The sequence below is a fragment of the Peromyscus leucopus genome, chromosome 1 (assembly GCF_004664715.2).
Source record: "Peromyscus leucopus breed LL Stock chromosome 1, UCI_PerLeu_2.1, whole genome shotgun sequence".
Classification (NCBI taxonomy): Eukaryota; Metazoa; Chordata; class Mammalia; order Rodentia; family Cricetidae; genus Peromyscus; species Peromyscus leucopus.
In genome coordinates, this window is record NC_051063.1 from 179,481,110 (window position 1) to 179,508,067 (window position 26,958).

General features: G+C 49.0%; 1 protein-coding gene across 7 annotated transcripts in view; it reads right to left on the minus strand.

Annotated features, from left to right (window-relative positions):
* Positions 1-1,050: 1,050 nt before the first annotated feature.
* The window catches only part of Lig1 (DNA ligase 1), a 35,352-nt gene continuing 9,444 nt past the window's right edge, over positions 1,051-26,958 (minus strand). For 5 of the 7 annotated variants that reach the window (XM_037202083.1, XM_037202087.1, XM_037202085.1 and 2 more), the window contains exons 6-29: positions 26,313-26,408; positions 25,359-25,418; positions 23,803-23,910; positions 22,510-22,635; positions 22,292-22,367; positions 21,100-21,180; positions 20,786-20,842; positions 18,217-18,389; positions 17,347-17,513; positions 16,911-16,987; positions 14,747-14,838; positions 14,438-14,537; positions 13,215-13,300; positions 12,503-12,618; positions 11,230-11,325; positions 9,436-9,546; positions 8,810-8,881; positions 6,678-6,822; positions 6,437-6,519; positions 5,016-5,168; positions 3,894-3,947; positions 3,171-3,314; positions 1,401-1,493; positions 1,051-1,306 (exon numbers count right to left, since the gene is read on the minus strand). In XM_037202083.1, coding sequence (XP_037057978.1) covers positions 1,223-1,306; positions 1,401-1,493; positions 3,171-3,314; positions 3,894-3,947; positions 5,016-5,168; positions 6,437-6,519; positions 6,678-6,822; positions 8,810-8,881; positions 9,436-9,546; positions 11,230-11,325; positions 12,503-12,618; positions 13,215-13,300; positions 14,438-14,537; positions 14,747-14,838; positions 16,911-16,987; positions 17,347-17,513; positions 18,217-18,389; positions 20,786-20,842; positions 21,100-21,180; positions 22,292-22,367; positions 22,510-22,635; positions 23,803-23,910; positions 25,359-25,418; positions 26,313-26,408 — 2,450 coding nt within the window. In that variant the 3' untranslated portion in view covers positions 1,051-1,222. The remainder of the gene's footprint in view (positions 1,307-1,400; positions 1,494-3,170; positions 3,315-3,893; positions 3,948-5,015; positions 5,169-6,436; positions 6,520-6,677; positions 6,823-8,809; positions 8,882-9,435; positions 9,547-11,229; positions 11,326-12,502; positions 12,619-13,214; positions 13,301-14,437; positions 14,538-14,746; positions 14,839-16,910; positions 16,988-17,346; positions 17,514-18,216; positions 18,390-20,785; positions 20,843-21,099; positions 21,181-22,291; positions 22,368-22,509; positions 22,636-23,802; positions 23,911-25,358; positions 25,419-26,312; positions 26,409-26,958) is intronic. The other 2 variants (XM_028884904.2, XM_037202088.1) reach the window with 2 other exon arrangements.

The window sequence follows — 26,958 nt, forward strand, 5'->3', positions numbered from 1 at the left end:
GGTGTAAGATAGGCTTCACTGTGCCCCACAAGAATGGCTCTAGCTGTGCAGACCTGGACTTTGCCTATTTGTCTACCCTCCTCCTGGTCCACGTCTCCTCCAGCTGGTAGCCAGAAAGCTAGCTGCTACAGGTCCCTAAAATCTGCCAGGGCCCAGTTCTTTCTGGAACCATCTCAGAAAAGCGGAGCTTTCTAGAAGATTCTCCCGCTCATCTTAGGAGCGTTTCTATCACATCTGCCTAAGTTTTGCAACATGTCTGTGTCTTCTCCAGCTTCAGGTGACCTTCATGGGACCACAAACTAGCTAGGGCTATCTGCACCTCTGTGAGAACTGCAGTCCCTCCTGAAGCCCTGTAGGGAAGGAAAGGGACACTGGGGGAAGACTAACAGAGATGCCTGGTCTTTGGTCATGTGCCAAAGGAGGCTGGCACTCAGCTAGTGCTTCTGATCACCTGCCATACACAAGATATGTCCAGGGCACAGCCATAAGCAAAGCAGCCACAGTCACTACCTGATCTTGTGGAGTGATGACTGAAATGCTACACTGAGGATTCTGAGGTGATGTCTGGTAATAAGATGGTGGGTGACACAAATGGGAACCACACACCTGGTATTGCACCACTGTCTCCCAAAAGCATGGGGACGTTGTTAGGAAGATGTGGGACTGCCTGCCTGTCAGGCCACTGGGTTGGAGCCGTAAGTGCTGGTGCTCTTGGCCAGGGCACTTGGTGGCCCCTGGAAGTCTCAGTGTCCTCACCTATATTTGCAAAAGGCAGCACGACAGTGTCAACCTGCCAGAGTTCTAGGAGTTCAAAGAAGTTAAAACATGAACAACTACTGCTATTCAATGATTAGCACTGACCACATGTGGCTATTTAAAATAAAATAAACTGTTCTAGTCTTAGGACTTAGGTGGCAAAGGCTACATGTTGAATGTTCCACAGCACAAATGGCTGGAGGCTGCCAGAATTCGGGGAACATGAAACTTGTCCAGAACCTGGCAAGGTCATATACTATACTCTATGTGAGCTCACAGACCAATGCCACAGAGCTCAGTGTGGACCTCCTCACAGAGTAGGCATTTAGTAGTCATTTATTGAAGAAAATGAAGCATCCCAGCCCCAGTATCCCACCCCTATGTCCCTACACACACCAGTCAACACCACCAGGTAACAGTACCCAGGTTCCCTCAACCTCTGCCCCAGGCCCAGGAGGCTAGAGGTTTAATAGCAGTCCTCAAAGTCGGAGTCCATGTCTGAGCTTTGCTGGTTCTGAATCTGACTCTGCTTCCGGTACAAACAGGCCACCTGAGGAGAGGGTGGAGGGTATCAGCAGCTCCTCCCCAGCCATGCCTACCTCTATGGCTCCTGGCCAGAACCAACCCCCTTCCCAGGGCCTCACCTGGTCACTGGTGGTGGCCTGCTCTGGTTGCTTGTCTTCACGGACGCGAACGAACCGAGGGAAACGAAGGGAGATCCCTTTCTCTTTGTCCACCTGTGAGAGAGGACAGTAGTGGGGGCTCTGCAGGGTTCCAACTGAAGTAAGCTGACAAGCGATTCCCTAGTCTTCCTCTTTCCTGACCTGGGCCTTAGCTCAGTGGGGCTGAGCAATGGGCTCTAAAGGTTAAAGAAGGTGTCAGCGCCGGGCGGTGGTGGCGCACGCCTTTAATCCCAGCACGCGGGAGGCAGAGCCAGGCGGATCTCTGTGAGTTCGAGGCCAGCCTGGGCTACCAAGTGAGCTCCAGGAAAGGCGCAAAGCTACACAGAGAAACCCTGTCTCGAAAAACCAAAAAAAAAAAAAAAAGAAGGTGTCAGCATGTTTGAAATCCTGGTACCTGGTGTACTTTAACACTCAGGAAGTATCAGCTGCTATAGTTAGCATCCTAATGAGGACGAGTGCTGAAAAGCAGCCGCGGCTTTGATGCCAGCTAGCAGCTCTCAGGAGCCAAGCCGCTCTAAGCCAGTTACCTCAGCTCTCTGTGACACTCATTCTCACCTATGAACACAAGTACACAGACTAACATTTCCATGAGACTTAAATGGGTAATACACCAGTTACTAAGCTATGGCTGCATCACAGTAAATGTAGGACAAATGCCAGCTACTTGCACTTGGTACCAAGAGCCCTTGCTCTCTACTGTATAGTAAGTATGATAAGTATGAATTTTTTTTTTTATGAGATAAACTGAGCCTGAAAGAACTTGCTTGCAATCCCAGCTGTTCAGGAAGATGAAGCAGGAGAATTTCAAGTTCAAGGTCTGTAGGTTAATGAGAATTTGTCTAAAATAAACAATAACAAAAACAAAAATACAGGGTAAAAATAGAGAGGAAAAAAAAAGAGGGGTATGATAGAGCATAATACCCCATTGAGATGCCAGGGATGTGGCTCAGTAGCAAAACACCTGCCTAGAATCCCCCAGTAAGAGCATGATCAGCAGTAGAGAACTTGCCTAGCATGGACCAGGCTCTGGCTTAAGACCAAAAAAATCCTAAAAAACAAAAACCCAGGAAATACACTTTTCAAAATATAAGTCTGTTTATACTCAAACTACATGCCAGCCATGCTTCAGGACAGGAAGAAAGGTCAAAAGGACCTTCATTTGAGTTGTACTATCTCCTGTGTGCTACCTAATGACTGCTGTAGCCACCGGCTACATCACTGATCTGTTCTGACACAGGGACATTAGCCACGGAACTGCAAAACTTGATAACATGACAATTAATTCTGGGTGAAATAGCAACCTCAGAGGCGGGCAGTGGTGGCGCACGCCTTTAATCCCAGCACTCGGGAGGCAGAGGCAGGCGGATCTTTGTGAGTTCGAGGCCAGCCTGGTATACAGAGCGAGATCCAGGAAAGGCGCAAAACTACACAGAGAAAACCTGTCTCGAAAAACAAAAACAAAAAAAAGAAATAGCAACCTCAGTCATGAAGGAAACAATGGGAAGGCAAGCTGCATTTTCACATAAGTCTAGGTTCTCAGGTTACATTGGAGATGAAGGTCAGATGCTACCAAAGGGAACAATGTCACTGTCTTCTTAATACAGTTGAACGATATCTGACACCTAAGTATATTCCAGGTTTCTTAATCAATACACAGGAAGAGCACAACCCAAAGTCCCTCCCCAACAGCTGTCTTCCCTACTAGAATCTTTCCCAGACCCAAGCACTCACCAGGCCCCGTGCAGCAGGGTAGACAGGGGACAGGGAGAGATCTGCACACTTCACTTCCCACACGACGCTTGGGTCCAGCCAGTGGTCTGGGGCCACTGCTCCATCAATCCTCACATAGGGGCGTGGGGTCGGCAAGACCAGGGCCTGCAGTGAGCAGAGGGAAAGGAGATGAGCTTAACTATCAAAACCCTAGAGGGAGGTTAGAGATGAGAGAAGGGGAGAAGAAAGTGGAGAAGACGCTGTCTAAGCAATCCTTATATCAAAAAGCTAGACATGGGGTATCCAAGGGAAATGGTAAAGGGAAGAAAGGAGACACCACGGGACTGAGAAGGGATACTAAAGATACAGAGAGACACAGACACATACATAGACAACACTTGAGGGGGGTCAGGGGGAGTTTGAGGTGAGGGACACAAACCTAGGGAACAGCAGAGAGATATCCAAGAATGGGACAGAGATGGGGTCAGACCTGAGGATACCAACACACAGGACAGAGAAAACGCCTGAGACCACTAAGAAAGATCGTCCTTCTCTAGAGGCTCATAGCACTTCTAAGGGGCAGCTACTAGATGCATGCTGTGCTGGGACATGCAGTCCCTTGGCCAGCGTTGCCAGGAAGTAGCTGGCAGATCTGGGACTTAAATCTAGATGTTCTCGGAATCCATACTACCAGAGCCCCAGCACAGAGTATGATGAGAGGCGCCGGGCAGTCATGCGGCCCACCTGTAGGCTCTGGTGATGCTCCTCCAGCTCTTCATCGCTGAATCCAGTCCCCAGCTGCAGGAGAATATGGCGAATTAGAAGCTCATCTGGCCAGCTGGTCCAGCACCTAACCCTGCTCCTGCCACCTGAGATGAGGTGGAGTGGTGCTACTGAGCATTCGGCCAAAGCTCACAGAAGGGGAAAATTTCCTGCCCGGAAAGACTACGCTTGTCATGCACTGCCCTTTGCTTTCTAGAAAAAAATATCTCCTCTGCTGTGCTTCTCCAATGTCTGGGCAAGATCTCTACCACTGAGCCACACCCCAGCCCCTCACTGGGGGATTCTAGGCAGGGGCTCTACCACTGAGCCACACCCCCAGCTCCTCACTGGGGGATTCTAGGCAGGGGCTCTACCACTGAGCCACACCCCAGCCCCTCACTGGGGGATTCTAGGCAGGGGCTCTACCACTGAGCCACACCCCAGCCCCTCACTGGGGGATTCTAGGCAGGGGCTCTACCACTGAGCCACACCCCCAGTCCCTCACTGGGGGATTCTAGGCAGGTGCTCTACCACTGAGCCACACCCCCAGCCCCTCACTGGAGGATTCTAGGCAACAGCCGTACTGCTGAGCTACACTCCCAGCTTCATATCCAGTATGGCACTGGACTTGTGACTCTCCTACCTCCCAAGGGCTAGGATTACAGGCTTGCACCACCACTTACCACTCCTACTCTTTAATACCACCATTAAACCTAGAACCAAAATTTAGGAAATGCTAAAAAGTAGTAATACTCTGTGCTGGTAGCTGTCTTTAAACTGCTTATGTAAGTTTCTAACAAGACAAGTCCTGCCTGTATTGACAGCCATATTACTGTTTGCCTTCTGTCCTAATAATAGTGCTTTTAAATCCCCATTCTAGATAAATACTGCAAAAATGTAAAGATATTGCAAAAAATATTTCTGGCCACCGACTGGTGCCCAAAAATATGACAAATTACAAGCCATGATCACATAGGTAAACACGTGAGACATCGCTCATTTATTCAGAGCTGGTGGAGTCTGCACATGCATGATGACACAGGCACATCCCAGAGTGTAATTATATCCCTCCCGATTCTGTGACCAGCACCCAGTCCCCAGGACCTTGCATATGGCCTGCAGTTCTTCACTCTCCTCATCATAGGCAGCCAACAGGAAGCCCCCATACCGGCCGGCACGCTTCCCCCGGCCCAGGTAGGCACCAATCACTACAAGGTCCAAAGTGTCGCCCACACCGTCAAGGTAGTCCTTCTTCAGCTGGAGGAGAGAAGTCAGGGATGAGAGGGGTAGAAGGGCAGATGGGAACTCACTACTTGAGGCTTGTCCTTGAGGGCTTGAGAACTTTGAGGAAAGCTTGCTGGAGAAGTTGCAGGTAAAAGGGCTTTTCATCTTGAAGCAAAGCAAATGAGTTAGAGGTATGTGAGGGGAATCACCTTTTATATTTCCAGGCTGAGCTGGCATCTGGATCCTCCTGCCCCAGCCTCCAGAGTGCTAGGGTTACAGTATATACCACATCCAGCTTGGGGGTTACCTTGTTTCTCTTTGCTTCAGTCCCCAAATAGTCAAGGTTAACTCACTCAACCCATCCCTTCACACTTACCCATCCATTCAAGAAACACTTATGAAGCACCAGCTGAGTGACAGGCAGGCACTTAAGATTGTGGGTAAGAGTGAATTATTGCTAAGGCAGGGAAGGTTTGCACACAATGAGCTGCTTCTAGATAGGAGAAACAGACCAGAGCCAAGAGGAAAAGCACGGCAGGCCTAGCTTGCCCAGTTCCCAAGGGCCTCCATCTGTCATCTCGTGCCAGCAAACACCCTTCCACCCCCTTCTCATTTTTGCCCAATCATACATCACACTGGCTTATTCTCTATAAAGTAGCCAGAGGACCTCTGCAAAGTGACAACAGGATCAGACTTTCTCTGAGACTCTGCTTGCTTCCTGAAACCTTTAGAAAAGAACCCAGTTTCATCTCACAGGGCGCAAGGTGCTACATAGTCTATAGCCTGCTCCCCTGACCTCCCTCCCCTGCCCACCCTGTATCCTGTAACACTGAACCTACTCCGCCTCCGGGGCCGATGTATCTGTGGCTCCCCAGCCCAAATGCTCTGCCCTCATCTTCACATGGCCCACCCCTTCCTGCTGTCCAGAGCTGTACCAGATGTCCAGCTGGAGGGCTTTTCTGAACTCCCCAAGACCCTTCCTAACCAAGCTGACTCTTTCCTCATGAGCTCATCAGAGGCGGTTTATCTTGGACACAACCCAAGGACTGTCCTTTGAGTGCCTCCTACAACAATGACACCAGCACAGGAGCACGGAGACCTGGCTTGGCTTCCTCACCATGATGTAACCAAGGCGTAGGCTAAGCAGTTCACAGTGAGTTCCTGGAAGAGGATTAGCCATGCTTTGCTGAGGCAGGAATCATATAACGGGGACCCGTGCTCAGACAGGGAGTGGCTGGAGACTCCAGTGCATAGTGGGGCAGACACCCACACTGGGGAAGCCAGTCAGAGGCCAGAATCACCTTGAGCCAGTTGTGTGACCTCTTGGCGATCTCATAGGTGGCATCAACATCCAGGGTCTTCACCATCAGCCCTTCACAGGAGTCTGTAGGAAACACGGAAGCCTGATTGGGGAAATAGTGGCTCACAAAGCCTGAGCAGGGAGGATTCCAGGCAAATCTCAGGGGTTGGGAAATGAAGACACGGTCAGCGCAGGCTACAGCAAGGCTTCAGACCCGTAGAGAGAAGAGTGGTTGCACTCACCCTTCACCGACTGCTCCAAGAACTCAGCGATCTGCTCAATGTCCTTGGTGTCCAGGGAGGTGGCGAAGACAAACTCACCCTCTGTCTCCACAAAGTTTTCCCGGAGCAGCTGCCGCCGTCGAGACAAGGGCTGGCGAGTCAGGGACTGAGGAGAGAAAGTGGACAACACCGAGGAAATAAAAACTGTAGAAGTCCGGACCTTGACAGTGTACACAGCAGGCACACATGTGGTTACAGAAAGCCTTGGGGAAGGAGGAACCAGCGACCAGCAGGACCGTCAGAACTTTAACTATAGATGGAGGGATCAGAGAAAAGCAGACCCCACTAGTGTGCTGAACTCAGGATTACCTAATGGGAAGCCATCATCCATCATCCACCTGGTGCCAGAATGAACACTTTGTGGAATTATAATTTAGTTTTTATTTATTATTAATTTGTTTATCATAATATGCAGATATGGGTGTCCATGGCACACATGTGGAGGTCAGAGGATAATTCTGTGGAGTCAGTTCTCTCATCTTCATATAGGGTTTTGGGGACTGAAGTTAAGTTATGAGGCTTGCCAGGCAAGCACTTTTATATGCTGAATACCATCACACAGGCCCTACTTCTTGTCAATTTTAATATCACCACAAGGTTAATACACATTTCCAAGAGGATCTTCCCTACACTAACAGAGAACTGAGAATCCCCTCCTAAGTGAGAAAAAGATTAACAATGCAATGGTTCCTCAATATCTATGGAGATGAGTCTGGGAGCCCCCCATCCCAGATACAAAGTTCACACATGCTAAGGTCCTTTATAAACAATAGTGAAGTAAGCTAGGCATGGGGTGGTGCTAGCTAACTAACAAGCTTAACTGCTTGCTAACTCAGGAGGATGAAGAAGAATCACACACACACACACACACACACACACACACACACACACACATACACACACACAAACACAAACTTTATACACACAGACAAGACAGATAGAACCTGAATAAGATGTCATCTATCCATAAGAAAGCTAGCCTCTGCTCACCTTACTTCCCTAAGACAGACTCACCTATCTGGTGGAAACAATATGTGCTATATGGCTCAATTAGCCAGAAATATATAGACTGTCAGTTCTGATAGCCCAGGGACAGAATCAGATCTTGACCAGGTACAGAGATTTGACTGGTACTGCCCAGACAGAATATATCAAGAGAGAAGCAGTAAGAAGAGGCAAGAAGAGAATGGGAGATCTTGTCCCTCAGCCCAACCCCCTAAGTACACACGATGAGTTCTCTACAGGCTGGGTGAGAACAATTTCTGTGACAGTAATCATCAGCTTCTTAACTAGTACCCTTACGTGACCATTTTCAAATTTTCAGTCTTAAAACTCTTTATAGCCTTTTTTTTTTTTAATTTTTTATGTTTTTAGCAGATACTGGAGACATAACATGAGGTCTCATAAATTCTAGGCAGACACTTTACTTCTGAGCCCCAGCCCCTCATTGGGGGATTCTGGGCAGGGGCTCTACCACTGAGTCGTGCCCCAAGCTAGTTTAAAAAGTACTTGAGGACTCTCTTTAAAGGGCATCTATTTAGGAGGAGGATAGAGGTGGCCATACTTCTTGATATTCATAATATCAGAAATTCAAAATTTTAAATATAGTTAATTCATTAAAAAACAGTATATCCAATATGGCCAATTAGCATTTATTTTTTTCATCTTTTTTGTGTTCTGCAAATGGAGCTCAGGGCCTTGAGCAAGCCAGGCAGGTACTCTACTTATAGTACTTACGCACCTCCAAACAGTGTATTTTATAAAACACACATCTATTTAAAAATAAATAGCGAGAAGAGGGGCACTGACTGACTGACAGTGTGTAGACCCTTTTCAACAGAACAGAGGCTGGCTTTTCCACTGCTTCTGAAATCACAGGGAGAAAAATCTACTTCATACAGATGTAAAACCACACCAGGAGTCCTCAAAATCACCCTGCACAAAAGGTCTGGGGGCCTCTAGCCTACTGAGCCCACATTTAGAAAGGCACTGCCTGAGCATGACATTCCAGCTCAGTGATGGAGCAGAAACAACCTCCAAGCTCACTCCAGCCTGCCACTCTGTGTGGCCACCTGTCACAGAGCAGAACTCACCTCTCCGTTGAGGTAGATGAGATCAAAGGCATACAGACACACCTGCACCTGTATCTCTGATGCATCAACTTCCTAGTTGGAACAGAACAAAGACCAGGCATGAGGGACGGGGAGGTGACCTTCTGTGCCCTATCCCATCATGCTTCGGGCAGACACCTACCATTCCTCACTCCTCCCCCCAGGCGAGGGGATCACACTGCTGAGGGGGCAGCAATGCTGCAGACATAAGCCCTGAGTGAGGATGACTCCTGGGGAATCCTGACTTAACCCTCCTTCACTGCACGATTTGCCTGCCAGCCTCCCTTGCAGCCAATGATGAAAAAATGCCACAACACTAACAAACTAGGTATAAAAGGAAAGCCAGCTGAGGTCCAGGGTATGTGACTTCCCCAACAGGCCTTTCATAGTGAAATGATAAAAACAGGAAAAGGACCCTTCACTCTTTCCTAACTGAGATCCTGGGGTGAGAATGCGATGGCTGGAACAAGGGTAACCACTTTGCCAAAGCTAGATCCACATTCAGATCCACTCTGCCCCTTAGGGGACCAGGCAGGACCCAAAGTCAGCCATGGAAGGAAAGAGACAGAGTGTGCCACTGCAACAGGAAATTGATGGGCTGATGCTACCTTGCGCTTTCGTGTGGTGAGCACTTGGAATGGCTGGATCTGCTTCTTTTCCCGGTCCCAGGCCACAGCCTCAGTGTCCAGGATGAAAGATGTGACTGAGGGGAGTTTAATCTGCAAAGTGAGGGAAGAAGTCAAAGGACAGAAACAAGCCAATGAATTCCTTTTCCCTCCCTTGCTCCCATGAACCACAACTGACCTCAGCAAACACAAGAACATAGATCCTCCTGAGTCCTCACCAAGGGGCACTAGTTTTCCTGGTGACTTGCCATTTCGTGCCATGGACCAGACTCAGCGGCTGCACCCAGGGAAACTTCCCTCTTCCTCTCACCACATTCAACTTTCCCTGAACCCAGCACTTCCCCTCTGAGGTCTCTGAGCTCTCACCTCACCACAGCGTGCCTCAGCCACCCCAACTGCTGCCTACTTGCACTGACCCCTGCAACAGCACCTCTAGCCAACAGCCAAGGTGACTGCCACAAACCCTGGTTATTATTGCTGTGCTTGCTGATAAAAACGGTGTGAACTTCCTTGGACTCTGGAGAACTCTTCATCAGCCCCTAGTCTTCTCTTCACTTCAGCACATCAGCTTCTTTGTGTCTCTAAGCGGCAGGTGTCTCACAGCACTGGGCCTTTGCACATGCTGTTCCCTTTGCAATGCCTGCCTTCCTCCCTATCCCCTTTCCTGTGGTTTGCCTTCCCTGGGAAGCCTTCTCTTCCCTCACTAAAACACTGGTAGAATGTCAGGGGCCGCCCTTCATGTTGCATCCCAGAGCTAGCTGTATGCTTTAAGACACTTCAAACCTCCTTTTCCCCCACTCAGTGCTAGGAACTGAACAGAGGACCTTGGGCACTACATGCGCAGCAAGCGTCCTACCACTCAGCCATGCCCTCAGCCCTTCATTGGTGGACTCAAGGCAGGTGCTCTACTGCTAAGCCACACCCCCAGTTTCTCATTAGTAGACTCTAGGCCACTGTTGTAACACTGAGCGATGTCCCAGTCAATTATGGTTCTTATTCAGGGTCACAGATGCTGGACCTTTTCTTCGGAGTCTACAGTGCCCCCCTCTAATGAAAGCGGCAAGCTCTGGCTGTGCTACCACAGGCTATGGCACACACAGATGTCTAATCCACATTTGCTGAGTGAATGGGCACAGAAAACATAGGGGCACTTCCAGGAAACAGCAAAACCAAGATGTGCTCAGTGCTTAAGAGCACTTGATGTTCTTACAGAAGACCTGGGTTCAATTTCCAACATCCAGGAAGCGTAGAGAAACCCCTGGCCCAAGGCCCAGCCCTGCTCTGCCTCTAAGCTACTTGTAAGGCTCCAGCTGCTCACAGGCCAGTGCCCTTTAGGTCCTCTCTTGGCCTCACTATGGACAGGCTCCAGACTGATCCAGGATCCTGCTAAGGACGTTCATGGGAACCTGTGTTAGACAGTGTCCACAAGTTGAAGCCAGTGGGGAGACGGGGCAGGGGTCCAGGAAAGCATTAACTTTCCCATGGGCTAGACATAGCCTAGAACCCCCTTCCCCTCTGTTTCTGTCTGGAAGTGTGGCAGCTGCAGGCAGACAACACTAGGATGACAAGCTAGCCAACCAAGGACAGTGGAATCAGAACAGCCTTGGAGCACCTGCCTCCAGACTGCAGAAATGTGCAACATCTGTTCAAACCATACTGAAGCAAGGCTGACATACACAGCTACACATCTTCCAGTCTCTCCTAATAAGCCCCGCCCCTACCGCACCAGGTTGGTCCAGAGGGGGCTGTACCACAGCCCAGCAGGCAGACACTCACCTTGGGGATGCGGCTGATAATGTCAGGGTACTTTCCTGTGTTGTCTTCCTGGTTCCTGCTGAAGATCTTCACCTCTCCACTTTCCAGAACGTGGATCTACCATCACAGGGGAAGGGAGAGGAAGTCAGGCAAGCCCTTTCTGTGTGGCACTGGCTTCAGACCTCACCTTCACTGCAAGTTTGGGAAGCTCAACGAGCTGCTACAGAGATCTGAGCAAATCATCTTAAGTTTCCTGGTACCTACAACCTGTGTGTAGCATACAACATCTTTTTGCCCCGTTTTTTTTTTTAACCTTTATATAATGTATGTACACACACACACACACACACACACACACACACACACACACACACACACACACACACACACACACACACGATTTATCACACTGTTGAGTGTGCAGGTAAGAGAACAAGCTGAGGAAGTTAGTTCTCTCCCTCCACCATGTGAGTCCTGGGGATCAAATTCCGGTCATCAAGCTTGGTAAAGCATCTTGCCTACTCGTCACTTCACCAGCCTGGTGTCTGACTTCATCGCTTCTGTTTCCCATTTCCCTACCTCCCTGTCTCCCAAAGTTCATCCACCTTGTTGAATGCAACACAGACCTGTCTGAATGAGTTGTGCTACAACTGAACCACTCTGGATTCTACTGTTGGCATAGTTGTCTGAATACTGTCTGGTATTTACACAGGGTTTAAGAGGGTTATATATACGCCATCTTATATGTATAGTCTTTAACATATATATGCATATATGTTTATAATCATGACCACTATTATAAACTGTTTTCTGATTGTCTTCTCAGTATTATTCTGAAGACTCACTGCTGAGGTTGTGCGTGTGGAATCCACTGCTGTGACTGCCTCAAAGGCCCAGGTACTACTCACCTTGTGTGCTATCCCTTCCTCATGTGATAAACGCCAGGCTAGTCCCGAATCCCACCCAGACAGAAAAGCCATAGCATACTTCCTCAGCACCAATGCCTTGGTCTCAGGAGGCGCACGCCTGTCACTGCACCAAGAGTCACACAAGGGCCTCCCAGAACGGCAACCATAAATCATACTGTATTCACCAAGTACCAGGGGAGTCAGCACCTCCTGATGACCCTTCTATAGGTCAGAACTTCTAGCAACCCCATTTTGCCATAAGCTGGAGGTGAAGGGTACTGCACTCACTGAACAGAGGGGAGACTAAAGCCAGAGAGAGGACTGTGCCATTCCGGACCTGTACTGAGTACCCTCCTCATACAGGAAGGGCTGTGCTCGACCCATACCTGTGCCCGCTGCCCATCATATTTGTACTCGCAGGTGAAGTCCACCTCCTCAAAGCGTTTCAGTACCTCACTGACACCCCGAGTGGGATGGGCCAGCATTGGTTTAAGAGGGACCCCTGGGAGGGAAGAAAGCAAATTAGGAGGGCAGAGAAAAGGCAATCGATCAAGAAATTAAGAGGGGGAGGCAAAGCCTACCAATGTGCCCAGGGCCTACCACTCTCTTCTCCTGCCATACTGTAAAGGAGAGGACCACCCACATTTCAGAAGAGGCACTCGGGTCCCCATACCAACCTCCCTGGCAGCTAATAAAGGCCATACATGGGCACAGGAGTAACAAGAGCAGTATATGGTCACACTTTACAAGCAACATTACCTCCCCTCTTTCCCTAATCATATAGGCTTTAGAGTGACAGCTTCAAGACAGCAGAGGGACGAGATAAAAGGAATCCAGGTCCTTGGATAACCACTGAAGCACAGCTACATGCGCTATGGCTGCCAGCCGTGCTCTACACATGTAGATACATGACAGATTCTCCTTGGCCACTGCCTTCTGGGGAATCTTCGCTGCTGTAGCCCATGCTCTGTTCAGTTATAAGGGAGAGCTCAGGGGAAAAGGAAAGGGTCTCAGTACTCAGAAGCTGTCTGGGTGCAACTGCTCACACCAGCTCAATGGAGGATAGCTGCCTCCACCTCAAGGGCCATGGCGTGGTACCTGGGCTTAGCCTGCAGTGCTCTGGGAGACGTTCCAGGCCATGTTCCAGCAGCACAGGGATGATTCGATCCAGGTCAGGCACCTCACTAGGGAGGGGTTGGAGAGAAGAAAGCAAGATGACAAGGTCTTTTGTTTTCTTCCAAGTGCTGGGAGAAGGGGCGGAACCCAGGATCTTAGCCATATGAAGGCAATGTTCTGCTACTGGGCCACACCCCAATCCAGATCAGGATGGATCTAGGAAGATACTGCTAGATTCTAGGTGTTAGATTCTAGGCATGGACTGTATCACTGAGACACCCTCTTAGCCCCTCACTAGTGGATTCTAGGCAAACACTCAACTGCTAAGCCACATCCCCACTCCATGATTTTATAAGACAAGATCTTCCTACCTACCCCAAGTCGGCCTATAACTTGAGATCCCAAGTGTGTACTGAGATTTCAGGTGTGTACCACCACACCCAGCCCATGAAGGTTCTTTCTAGAACTTGAAAACTCTGTCTATATGCAAGTGCAAATACAGAGATCCCTCAGCCCATGCCAGACCTGGGCTCCTGAACACCTCTGCTTAACTCTGTGACCATGTCCTCAACTCCTCATCACTGTGTCCTCCTGTCAGTCACCACACATCATGCTGATTGTCTCCCTCAGCATGCAACCCCCATCACCCTTGCTCATGTCCTGAGAGCAATGACTATGTCCCACTCAAGGTCACTGCTAACTTATTCCGCTAGTCTGGGAAAGGGCAGAGTGGGTCGGACAGAACTTGGCAGATAGTGGAGCCTCCAGAGGCTGAGCCATGGGGGAATCTGTAAGAAACTCACGACAGCTGTATGCCCAGCACCCAAGTCAGGTCCAGGTCAGGTGCCTTGGGGACATTTATGGAACTGCTCACAGCCCTCTTTCCTCTAGTATAGTCACCCAGTCAAAGGTCTTAGGTCAACTGCTGACCTAAATTCCTCCATGTGGCTCACTATGGAGCCCTAATCCTCTCTGTGCCCGTAACATCTATTACAAGTAGTCAGCAGCCTCTTCTCTGGGTCCCTTAGGCCTTTGGCTGGAACTCGGGGTGTCTCGTGCCTGCAGCCCCACATGCTGTCAGTGTCTGCCTCTCACTGCTCACAACTCAGTATCATCCCTGTCTTGACCACAGTCCCTTGCTGTTGTTAGACCCATGTCAGTCACTCACGTGTTAGCCATCATTCTGCCCCATCCCTGCATCTCACCAGAAGGTCTGCTTCAAGATCATGCTTTGTTCTTCCAACCACATCTTTCTGGCCTCTGCTGTCTTGCCCTTCCCAGCATCCACAACAGCTGGGGGAAATTCTATGAAAAGACCCACCAGCAGCTTAGTGATGAACATGACCCTTCAACTATTCAAGGACCCAGGGTCACTGAGGGCAGTGTATGGCATGTGACAGGGAAAGGAATGAGGTGGGCTGCCCAGGAGCATTTTCAGAGGAGAATAGGGCAATAGATGGAGAAGGGAAGCCCTGGGAACAGTGTTGGCATAAAAATGGGCCAGAGTGACTCACCTTGGCCAGGGGGTGTGAGGCTCACAGCCTGGGCAAGTGCAGCCAAGACTGACTGCTCAGCCAGCCCAAGGCGCAGCCGTCCACTTAGGGACCTGAGGAGAGAGCAGCAGGGGTGAGCGAGCTGGCCGCTCTCCAGTCTGGCCCTCCACACTTTGCCTGCTCCTGTCTCCCCAACCTCCACCTTTTGTGGAACCTCTTAAATGTCCAGATAGTCTTCACAGCCTCAAAGGGGCCCAAGATATCACATAACCCGTAAATGACAAGGAAACTGAGGCCAGCCAGGAATAGCCATGACCACTGTTTATTCCTGGGAGACAGCAAGACCTTCACAGGTGAGAGGGTAGGGGCCTGTGGAAAGTAAGTCACAGGCAAAAGCTGAATCGAACAAGAGTCTGCTAGCAGGTGTGACAGTCAAGCACCTGACCCAGCCCAGGCTGTGCTTTAAGCCAGTCCCTCTACAGGGAGTAAGCGACCCACACCTCCACCCGTATCAGCTGCAGTAAGGTTGATAGGTTCTACCCCAGAGTAGCTGGGAGAACTGAGGGCATCAAACAGTAGGTACAGGGCAGAACACCTAAAAATGGCTTCAAGACACACTTCAAGAGAGGTCAGGGACTTTCCTTCCTCTGTCATGACAGCTTTATGCTGAACTCAGGCCAAGGCAGACATAAGGAATCAATCACAGAATTTACCCTTGAGCTCCAGAATCCTTCTCTAGGCAGGATCACCAATAGAGGGGAGTTAGCCCATGACAGGAAGTTATCATGATTTGATATGAAATATTCCCCACGAGCTCACATTTTAAATGCTTGTCCACAACTAGTGGTACTTTTTGAGAGCCTGTGGAAACTTCAGGAAACAGGGCCTACCCAATGGAAGCAGGTCACTAACTAGGTCACTGTGCAGGAGATCATACATGCCTTGGTTCTAGTCTTACTCTGTTTCCTTGTCTGCTGTAGTACGAGGAGCCTCCTGCACACACTCCTGTGGCCACAAACCCTACCATGCCTTCCCCACCATAATGGACCCAAGCCCTAAAAACCATGAACTAAAATACTCCTTTCCTCCATCAGGTATTCTTGCAGGCCACAAGAATATATTATAGAGATTTCAGCTGTGTATTTATTAAAGCTATACTTTGACCAGCCAAGAGTCTGTCAAAAGGCAAGCCATTTATTATGAATGTTTGGTGTTATCCAGCTTTTAATATTTCAGCTGTCTTCTGCTATGAAATTCTTGCGTGCCCAAATACTCCCAGACCATCTGGAAAACAGTTCAGCTCCTCAGACCTGCTGAACTTCTAGGTAACTAACACCCCCACCCCACCCACACACCCCACCCCCGTTGAGCCTAGGAAACAAGCTGGCTGGAGGTGCATAGCTTTGTTTCTTGTGCAAATGAAGCTCAGACCATCCCCTTCCTCCATGCCTAGGGGCATGGCAGAGAGATTGACTGAGGACTATAGGGTGTTTTACATAACCAGGTGCAGTAAGGACTGGAGTGGAATTCCAGAGGTGGGCGCAACTGCATGGCCAGAGAGAGGAGAGGTGCATGGCCAGAGAGAGGAGAGGAAGAGTGAAGGGTAAGGCAGGAATAGAGGACAAGAACCACATGGCCAGAGAGAAGAGAGAAAGACAGAGGTTCAGTAGAGGGTAAAACAGATCTCTTGTAGAGTTTATCAGGGCCAGGGGTAAGGAGTCAGGAAGAATATAGATGGAAGACTGAAGGGACAGAGAAGAAAGATGAGGTCAAAAGCATAAGAGCCTACTAAAACTCTGAGGACAGGATGACTGGGCACAGAGAGGAGCTGAATGTGAGGACTGGGCTGAAACTGTGTAGACAGAATTGGCATAGAAGAATAAAGTGAATGGACTAAAGAACTCAAGTGTATCTAGATTCATTCCCACGCCGATGGTAGTGTCCCTTATGGGCCCCCTGGGATAGTATAATATTAAGGCTGGTCCTTAATATTATACAAAAAGGTAGTTTGACCACAGTACTGCAAAAGTAACTAACAAGGCTTCCTATGCAGAGTCAGAACTGGGCCATGTTGGTACTTTTCTCATCACAAGGCAGTCAGTCGGGTTGTTAACAGCACTGGAGCTGCCAGGTGCTCACAACGCAGGCCCATATGCCTCCCCAGTCTCATGAGCCCCATGTTTACCTGGCAATGAACCGGGCTTCCGAGTGGCGGCAGGCGACAAAAAGGCCCTTGATGATGTCCATCTTCTTGGCCATGGACTGAACAAAGTGGAGAATAGGGAAGGCATCATCAGAGGAGGAACCAGACACTTTTCCGCTTTGGAAAAGCTGCCACCGACACCACCTGTTGTAGCCTCTTGCTCTGAGAGCAACGGATGGCAATGAACTAGCTCTCTCTGCCTTTCTCCCTTTGTCCAACAAGCACTAACAAGAGTTCTGATCCCCAGGAGGCATAGCATTAGGTGCTAAGGTCTCCAGAGAACAGGATGAGACACCATGAACACACAAGCAGAAAAGAACACTCAGCCCCCACAGTCAAAGCACGCAGTCCCCTCCACATGCTTTGCTTTAGGTCCTGGACATCTGGGTGTTGGGATGAGCCACACTGATCCACTTACAGCACTGCCAGTGAGCCGGGCAATGTCACAGAATTTGGTAAAGACCCCGGAGGTGGTGAGTGGAGGTGGGGGCAGCATGAGTCTCTGAGTGCTGCGGCTGTTCTCGGCCACCAGCCCCACATCACCCTTCTCTGCTACCTCAGCCCGGACGGACTCCAGCTGACGACCTTGATAGAGGAGACAGTGGGGAAGGAAGAGGGAAGGGGACATTGAGGCTACCTGTGTCCCTTCCCTGGCTGGATGTTTCTCCAGTTATCTGGGCTTGTGGGCTTTCCCCTTTCCTACAGATTGCTTCATTGGTACAACTAGTTAGTACCTGCTCCCATTAGGTCAGTGTAAGAAGCCTAAGCGACAGCCATTCAGAGGAAGGCAGGCAGCTGGGTGAGCACACCCAGACTCAGAGATGTGTGGATGGGACTGAAATCCTCGGGATGGGATGAAGCCAATGGGAGTAGAGAGGGTTTTCTGTTCTATCCTTAGTTGGTCTCTAATGGTCTCCAGCCTCTTATTTATTGTGTTTCTGTTGTTCTACCATTCTAAAATAGCCATTACCATATGGGGTGTACCTTGACCTTGTTTATGGTCCAAAGCAGAGTCCCATTACGGCACACTTAGGTAAGAGCAGGGGGCTCACAAGATGGACAGTCAGGCAGTCAAAACAACTCAATGACTGAGTTGTGTCCCGGTGTTGCGCCTCTCCATCCCACAGCCTCTGTCCCAACACAGGCTGTGCTTCCACACCCTGTACTGGCCAGATCTTAAAATTCTGGCCGTGCCAAGTACTCTTCCCCACTAGCCTCTTCCTCTACCCTGACCCACCCCCAACTCCTTCACAACCTCCAAGTGCCCCCTCCTGCTGGTCCCTCCTACCTGTGGCCTGGGCAACTGCCTTGAGGAGGACACCATCACCAACACCCAGCTCTAGTCCCTGCTGAGGTGGCCCGAGGCGGCTGAGGCTGAGGTAGAGGACAGGGAGCAGGTCTGGAGGTGACAGGGCCACCACGGAGCGCAGCAGGTTGCTCAGTGTCTCCACCATCTTGAGCCTGGAGGAAAGGGCCAGAGTGTGTCCACCTATTTCATGGTCAGTAGGGTGTGGGGTCCCAGGAAGTAAGGGGGTGGGGGAAAGGAACAAGAGAAAGGAGAGGGAGGGAGAACCAAAGGAGCAAGGACAGCTTGCTTGCGGAAGGGTGACTGAAAATGACAATGTAGATGGTAGTAACACTAACGAGGACAGCAGCCATGCAGACACCTCCTCAAGAAGGCATTGCTTTTCAATCCTTCCCACCATTTAACTGATGGATCCTCAGGGCCCCTCTGAGACAGGTGACATTATTATCTCCAGTCTCCAAGTGAGAAAACAGGCATGGAAAGACCATGATTTGCCCAAGGTCATGAAGCATCAGGTTGAGGTTCAGGCTGAGGTTCAGGCCAAGGCTGTCCATTCTAGGACACTCCAGCCACTGAAAAGGATGGCCATGCTGCCTGTGAAGCGTTGGTTATGGTGACACAGAAACTGCAGGCTTTCTATTTGCCCCACTTATGTACCTGACTGAAGAGGCTGTGTGGGCTGGGGGTGAAGATGGAGGGGCGCCTGAGAACAGCCAGCTAAACACCACGGGTGGGAATCCCAGAAAAGAAACCAGGACAGAAACGGGCAAGTGCCACAATGCAAAGGCAGGCAGGGATTCCTGTCACTAACAGCTCTGTGTCTACAGTCTGATGATCTTGGTTCTAACGATGATCCTAAACCACAACAAGACATCAACACAAAGGAAGCTAGTCCAGATACATGAGGACACTCCACTGCCTTTGAAGGTTTTCTAGAAAATCTTCCAAAAAAACCTTAGAAAGGAAGGAAGACAGACAAATTGTATACACCTGTTCCCATGATTTTAGATTATGGGTCAGGACAGCCACTTGCAGTTCCTTCTAAGTAGAATGTATGAGATTCTCCAAAAGCTAATGTCTCCCTATGTTGTGTTGATAAATTCAGTCTCCATAAAAGGCAGAGATGTATGGTCTCCCCTTTATTCATGGGGAAATTGAGTCTCAGAGAGGGAGGCTGAGCCACCTGCCACAGGCACAAAGCCAGGAAGCAGAGCAATGTTAACTGTCCCATTGGCCACCTTACCCAGCTGCTGCTACAAGCTGCTTTCTGAGTGACAGCTATCCTGGTACTCAAGGTCCTTCCCAAATCCTCCATCACCTCATTGTGGAGTTATACCCCATGGGAAGTTCTTTTTTTTTTTTTAAATTTTGGTTTTTCGAGACAGGGTTTCTCTGCTAGCTTTGCACCTTTCCTGGAGCTCACTTGGTAGCCCAGGCTGGCCTTGAACTCAAAGAGATCCGCCTGGCTCTGCTTCCCGAGTGCTGGGATTAAAGGCGTGCACCACTACCGCCTGGCTCCATGGGAAGTTCTTAAACATTCCCCTCCCCCCCCCCAAAAAAAAAAAAAAAACATTTCTAAGGACAAAGCACTAAGGGCAGCCTAAAGATGTATAAAAATGAAGGCATATTATAGAAAAGTTTAAATATGCCAGGAAAGCTTAAGCCAACATGGAGAAGTAAAAATGAGGTTGATTAAACATGCAAAGGCAGAATGAGGTACACTCCATAATACTTATAGCACCTACACACACAGAAGAAAGCCCTAGGAGAAAGCCCTAGGTGTAAGAGGCCAGGAAGGGACAGGATTTGGGAGAGGAGTAAAGGAGCCAACATGGACCACTGATACTGAGCATCTCTAAGAGGGAAGGCTCTGTAGGGGAAGTCTGGCAAGCGAGGTCACCCTCTCTGTAACCAAGACTGGACTTCCATTCATTTAAGATGAGGAAGCAAGACTGAAGTCTCTTTGTATGACACATTTCCTATAATTCCTAGAATCTGTTTCCAAACCCTGCAGATCTGGCCGACCCTTCTGTTTCACGCAGGCACATTCAACCTTTGACACCGACAGGTGAGGTCATCTGCAAGGTTCATGCTCCAGAACAGTGCAATTACGTTACAATCAACGAGAGACAGTTCTCACGATACATTAAGTGTAAGATGTCTGTGTTCAGCCACATTGGTAGCCATCTTGGCTGCATGCAGCCTTTGGACACAGGCTGGACCCACTTAGACTAAGATAATATGCCATCAGAAATAATATTGTAGCCAGGTGTAGTGGTATGCGCCTTTAATCCCAGCACTCAGAAGACAAAGGTAGGCAAATCTCCGTGAGTTTGAGGCCAACCTTGTCTCAAAAACCCAAAGAAAAAGAAATGATTGTGAGGGTCTTCTGAGCCTGGGCCTCAAAATGATGTGGCCATTGTTATGAATAGACAGTGACTATGATGGGGAGAAGAGGTGAGGAAAGATCACAGGGTAGGAGGCAGCACACGATGCCATGCTCAGCACAGAGCCACAGAGCACCTGCCCCCAGACCTGAGTAATTAATTACCGAGCAGAAACCTCCTCTATCTTCTCAAATGTCCGGGCCACAGCAAGAAAGGGAACCCTGGGGAAGGAAAAGAGATGCAAGAACCACTTGAATAGGACATCACATCCTGTATCCATCCTGCTTCCTCACACCCTCCTAGGGGATAGCCTTGCCAACACCAAAATGCAGAGGCAACTATCCACTAACTCTTCCCATGGTGCCGTGTCCCAAAACAGGAATGGGGGAGATGTGACAACTCCTCCAATAGAGGCCAAAGTGATAGCCTCCCACAGTCACAGGGACAGAAGTAGGACATGGGAAGGCTAACTTCTTACTTCTGGCCATGTTTCCAGCAGGCATCATCAATGGGATGGTAGTTACTCTTGGAAGGATTGTAATTTGTTGGATCCAGGGTTCTATGAAGACAAAGGAGAAATAAAATTGGATAACTCTGGGTCTACAAAATTACTTCTCAAAGGAATGTTTCTACTATGTTTTGGATCTGGCTCACAAGGCCAAAGGCCACCACATTTCCATCTCTTCACTGGTAGAATCTAGGCAGGAGGTCTACCACTGGGCCTCTAGCCCCTCACAGGTTGAGTCTAGATAGGTGCTCTACTACTGAACCACACTCCCAGCCCCTCACTGAGAAGGAATTCTATGCAGGGGTTCTACAACTGAGCCACACCTCTAGCCCCTCGCTGGCAGGTTTTAGGCAGGTGCTCTACCACTGATCCACACTCTCAGCTCCTCACTAGGTGGTGATTCTACCACTGAGCCACAACCCCAGCCCACATATGGTTTTGAGTAAAGCAAGAATGGGGTCTGATCCCTTTAGTTTATAGGATGTTTTTGTCACCTATCCACCTGACTACTCATTCAACAAATCTTCTTGTGTTCATAAACAGTGGTATAAGAGTGGCCCAATCACAATAAAACAATCACGTAGCAGCCATTCAGAGAACCACAACTCTAATCCACAGTCATTATCAGGAAAGAGCAGCAGCTCTACATGGTCCGTACCATGGGCTGGCACAGAGGCCCTCGGGAGATACCAATGAAGATGTCTGTTTTTTCTAGAACATGTGCTCAACCTGGTAAGCTCAGTATGGTGAAATCAAAGTGCTAAGAACTGAGGACAGAGTGATCAGTGGGGACCAGTGGACAAAGGGCCTTAAGATTTTGTCCGGGGGATAGCGCAGAACCACTCTAGGCAGGTGGATGGGGTGAGAGGTAAGGAAACCCATGATTACATTACTGTGTCACATAGGTGCCTTTACTCCTTTGAGGGTCAGGCTGGAGGCTGGAGGTCAGGCAAGAGGCCAAGCAATCAATGGGCATGCAAACTCTGTCCCTGAGCAGTTCTCACTCTGCCTGCAACCTAAGGCTTTGCAATAGGGGCCAAAGACGTCCAAAATACTGACCAATGGCCGAGCCCTGCAAGAGGAGGAAGCCCAAGCCTGGGCTGAGTCATGGGATGGAGAAGGGAATTTGCTAGATGTCTGTCAGACCTGGGCACCGACTCACCCCTTGGTCTCTTCCTTCCTTGGAGTACCTGACTCTTCTTGTTTCACTTCAGCTTTCACTGCTGGCTTCCGGGGGCCTGCAAGGGAAGATGGGGAGTAGAGGGTGCTTACTCCTGATAGTCCCCACCTCCCAAGTCTTGTCCAGCCAGCACAGCCTGAACAGAGGCCACGACCTGCGGCCTGCACAGCCCAGAGGGACAGAGAGGGAGAGGTGCTCACTGAAGAAGCTGCTGAGTGTCTTGCCACCTCTGGCAGGAGGCTTGCTCTGCTCCTCTTCTTGAGGCTCCTGTTTCACGCCAGCCTTACACACTGGAACGTTCTCTGTCTTTGTCAGGGGTACTGACTCTGAAGTGAGAGAGGACAGATGGTGATACAAACTGTTTCTCCCTCTAGACTTTAAAATTCGAAGGTCACTGTGCCCTAGAAGTGGAAAATCAAACAATCTGACCTTTCTCCATCTGCTATATAAATGCAGGGCCTCTCTGGCCTGATGTTTACTCCTCAGTGCTAATGAAAGCACAGCTGGCTTTCATTAAGAAAGACTTTGGAATGGCAGTGAAAAGAAACCTCAGCACCCAGCTAGGTGGCATCTGCCTGAAATCCCAGCTATTCAGAACAGAGACAGAGGACTGCAAAATTACAAGGCCACCCTGGACTACACAGGAAAATCCTGTCTCAGACAAACAAATGAACACAAAGAGTTGAGGTGTGGCTCAGTAACAGAGCACCTGCCTAGAACCCCCTAGTGAGAGCACTGAGGTATAGCTCAGTGTTAAACACTTGCCTAGCATGAGTCAGGCTCTACATTCCACCGCCAGCATCACAATAGCAAATAAATAAATAAATAAATAAAGTCTTAGCGTGATTTGAACAAAAGTCCCACTGTTCTTGCACTTGTAGAAAACCAGATCTCAGTATGTCATAAAACCGTCTCTGCAAATGTCACCTCTGACACAGGATCTCAAGAACACCAGGGCACAGAAGCTGCACCATGGCCTCCAAGGGCATTCCCACTTCTGAATCTCATAACTAAGTTTAGATGTTGCTCTTACTAAACACCTACTTAGTTCATTGTATTTGACTGGCACCTATGATGTCTTTGTTTTTGTTTTGTTTTGTTTCATTTTTTTGTTTTTTTGTTTGGTTTTTCGAGGCAGGGTTTCTCTGTGTAACAGTCCTGGCTGTCCTGGAACTCACTTTGTAGACCAGGCTGGCCTGAAACTCACAGCGATCCACCTGCCTCTGCCTCCCAAGTGCTGGGATTAAAGGCGTGCGCCACCACTGCCCACCTTGGCACCTATGATGTCTAAAAGCACTTTATTTGGGGGCTCTTTCCTCTTTTCCCTCATGCAAACAATAAACCAGTACTAACAATAAAACCCATGATTATCTTGGGAGTTTACACTGAACCAGCTTGGGCTAGAAAGTCTGTGCCTTGTTTTAAATGACTCACCATCAAAAGACAAGTAACACCCCAATCAGGACATGAAGCTGGGGGGATAAGCAACTCACCAGGGGACTTTGCAGGCTCAGGGGGCACTATGGGCTGGCCCCCCTCCTTTTCTTCCTTCTGTTTTACATCTTCAGCCTCTGTGAGGCTTTCTGTTGGGGTCTGTGCTTCTGGTGACAGACAGAAACGTTAAATGGCAGTGAGGCCTAAAAGCACTCCTGTTAGGATTCTGCCGCCACTCCAGCTGCATGGCCACACATGTGCAGTTCAGCAGCTAAGTAAGGGAGGAGGATTGATTACGTGCGCACAATGTGGTCACGCAGTCAGCACATGCATGTGTGGCGTAGCTCCATAAGCCTACCTGAGCATGTTTACAGGAATCCTTAGAAAGCCAGACACAGACTCCCTCTCCTCTCCGTTCTGTTCTCTCCTGCCCCACTCCCTCCCTCTTCCGCCCCCCCCCCTCCGCTATGTGCTTCTTCCCCAGGCCTGGTTCTTTTGTCTCCCCCCACAATAAAGCTCTGATACTAGGTTTTTGTCATGGTTTGTGCCTCATGACATTTCCGCACGGTAACCAGCACCGCCTATCATTTTTAAAAACAACTCCCACCCATTAGATAGTCCTAGGCAGGAAGGTCACAAGTTCAAAGCCTGCCTGGACTACAGAGTAAATTTAATTTTTAGTCTGGGCAACTCTGTGAGACCCTGTTTCAAAAACAAGATACTGAAATGTAACTCTGTAATCCAGCACTTGCCTAGCCTAAACTTTTTTTTTTTTTTTAACATACTGAAAAGCTATCCCCCTGGTAATGATAACATCACAAACACTAACTTGGGAGAAATTTGCCTTAGGACAAAGATACTCCTTTTACTTCAAGATACTCAGAATGGCTAAAATCTCTGACTTCTAGGGAAATTTTTTACCAACTACAAATTGCCAATAGGAAATCAAGACTCCACCAAATAATTCAAACCTGCCATAGGAAACTGAGCATAATTTTTTCTTATCACATAAACAAGAACCTGGATGTGTCAGATACTGCAACTGATGGAATCACAGACAACCCCAATGGATACCCCCACCCCCGATACACACCCGCCTCCCCCGCTTCCCCACCCCCATTTCCCTGCACTGCACCAAGACAAAGGGAACCAGAACCCTCTCAATAGCCTGACATTCTACAGTTTCCAAGGGAACACAGCGACACCTGCTGGACATTAAGTGAAAACTAGCTGAGGGAATTTTAAGTTTTCAGTTGTCTCAAAATAGGATGTAGATCTTGTAAAGGCAATACAGACCCCATGTTAGGGTAGGGCCACCTGCTGTACTCAGTCCCATGAAGGACTTCAGGAACGTGCCATGACAACTCAGACACAGAACAGTATGCTCCTGCAGACATTCTGTCTGTGGTTTATGGCCCTTGAAGATATCCAGATAATCCTGTTCAGCGGGTTGTAGTTCCCCACCAAAAGTCTAACCCAAAGGTTTCAAATGTGGCTTTGTGCCCAAAGTCTAGACCAACAGTTTCAAAAAATCACCTTGCCCCATATCCTTTCTACCCAATCCCAAGCATGCAATTTCCGGCTTGTGCTTTTTCCCTATAAAAACTCTTCACACCTGGGTTCGCGGCCGCCGCCACATTTCCTTCCATCTGCTGTGCGGTGGCCCACGTTGAACCTGACAATAAAAGGACCCTTATTTTTTTTTTTTTTGGTTTTTCGAGACAGGGTTTCTCTGTGTAGCTTTGCGCCTTTCCTGGGACTCACTTGGTAGCCCAGGCTGGCCTCGAACTCACAGAGATCCGCCTGGCTCTGCCTCCCGAGTGCTGGGATTAAAGGCGTGTGCCACCAACGCCCGGCCTAAAAGGACCCTTATGTGCTTGCATTGGAAACCGGCTCCTTGGTGGTCTCTGGGGGTTTCAAGAAACCGGTACAACACATCTCAAAGAATATCCTTGGATAAACTTACTACCCTGCAATTGAGATGTATTACATGAGAGAAGAATAATTTTTGAAAAAAAAAGAAAAATAAAACAAAAAATAAGTAAAACTTCAGCAAAGCAATGGTTAGAAAATAATAATAATAATTTCCATTAAATAAAAACAAAATTAGTTATACACAATAATGAATTAAGACAAAAAAAGTTTCAAAAAGTTTTCATGATGAGCTTCTGTGTACTAGAGTATGGAATGTTTATTCATTTAACTATTTGAAACAGGGTCTTGTAATATGGAACAAACGGACCTCAAACTGGCAGGGATCCTCCTGCCTCAGCCTCCTGAGTGCTATGATTACAGACATAGGCCACCAAGTCTGGTTCCAAGTGTGAAATGTTGACTTAGAAGGTTTAGATATCAGATCTGAAAGTCCAAAATCTTGTACTGCACACATCTCCCCCTCCCAGACCCTTGAAGGTCCCCGTTCTATGTGCGTGTACCCACCCCCCCACACACATGCACACGCACACGCACACACAAGCACATGCATACACACACACACAAGCACGTGCATGCATACACACACACACACACACACACACACACACACACTCCTCTCATCCTGGTCCCTCACCTTCTTTCTTCTTCCTTTTCTTGGCTGCTCTGTCTTTGTCCTCATTCTGTTCCTCCACAGTGTCCTCAATTGTCCGTTTCGGGAGCTGCTTCCGAGCTGGGGAGGTAAAGGGAGGACTCTGGCTGACCACAGTTCATCTGTGTCTCCCCAGTGAGATCAGACACTGCCTGGTCAACAGGGCGACTTAGAAGGTTCCAGATCCCCTTCCTCTTCTGTACCTGCCATAGCCACTACCCCAATAAGCTCTGAATCTGTGACCTTGACTGAGTTATTTAACCTTTGCCCCCCCCCCTTCTTGCATTCTGAGAAGGAAACAAGCTCTAGTAAACAATAACAAGCTGGTGTCCGAGAGCCCTGAGGATCCAGCCAGTCCTCTGTAGCTCACATCTTACCACACACTATCCTCAAGCTGCCTCCCTGTTCTTCAAACCAATGTAGTCTCTAGAAACACCAGAGTCCGAATTCCCACATACGTTGTGTTATTCCTACCTGGGGCCTCTGCACATATGGCTCCTATCTGGGATCGTCTCACTTGCCTTCGGAGCTCCCAGAGCAGCCGTGTGACTGGCTCTATTCAGGGAACTGCTTATGTGATATTAAACTTTAGCACTTAAAGAGGGGCGCCAACTGGAGAACCTAGTTTTAA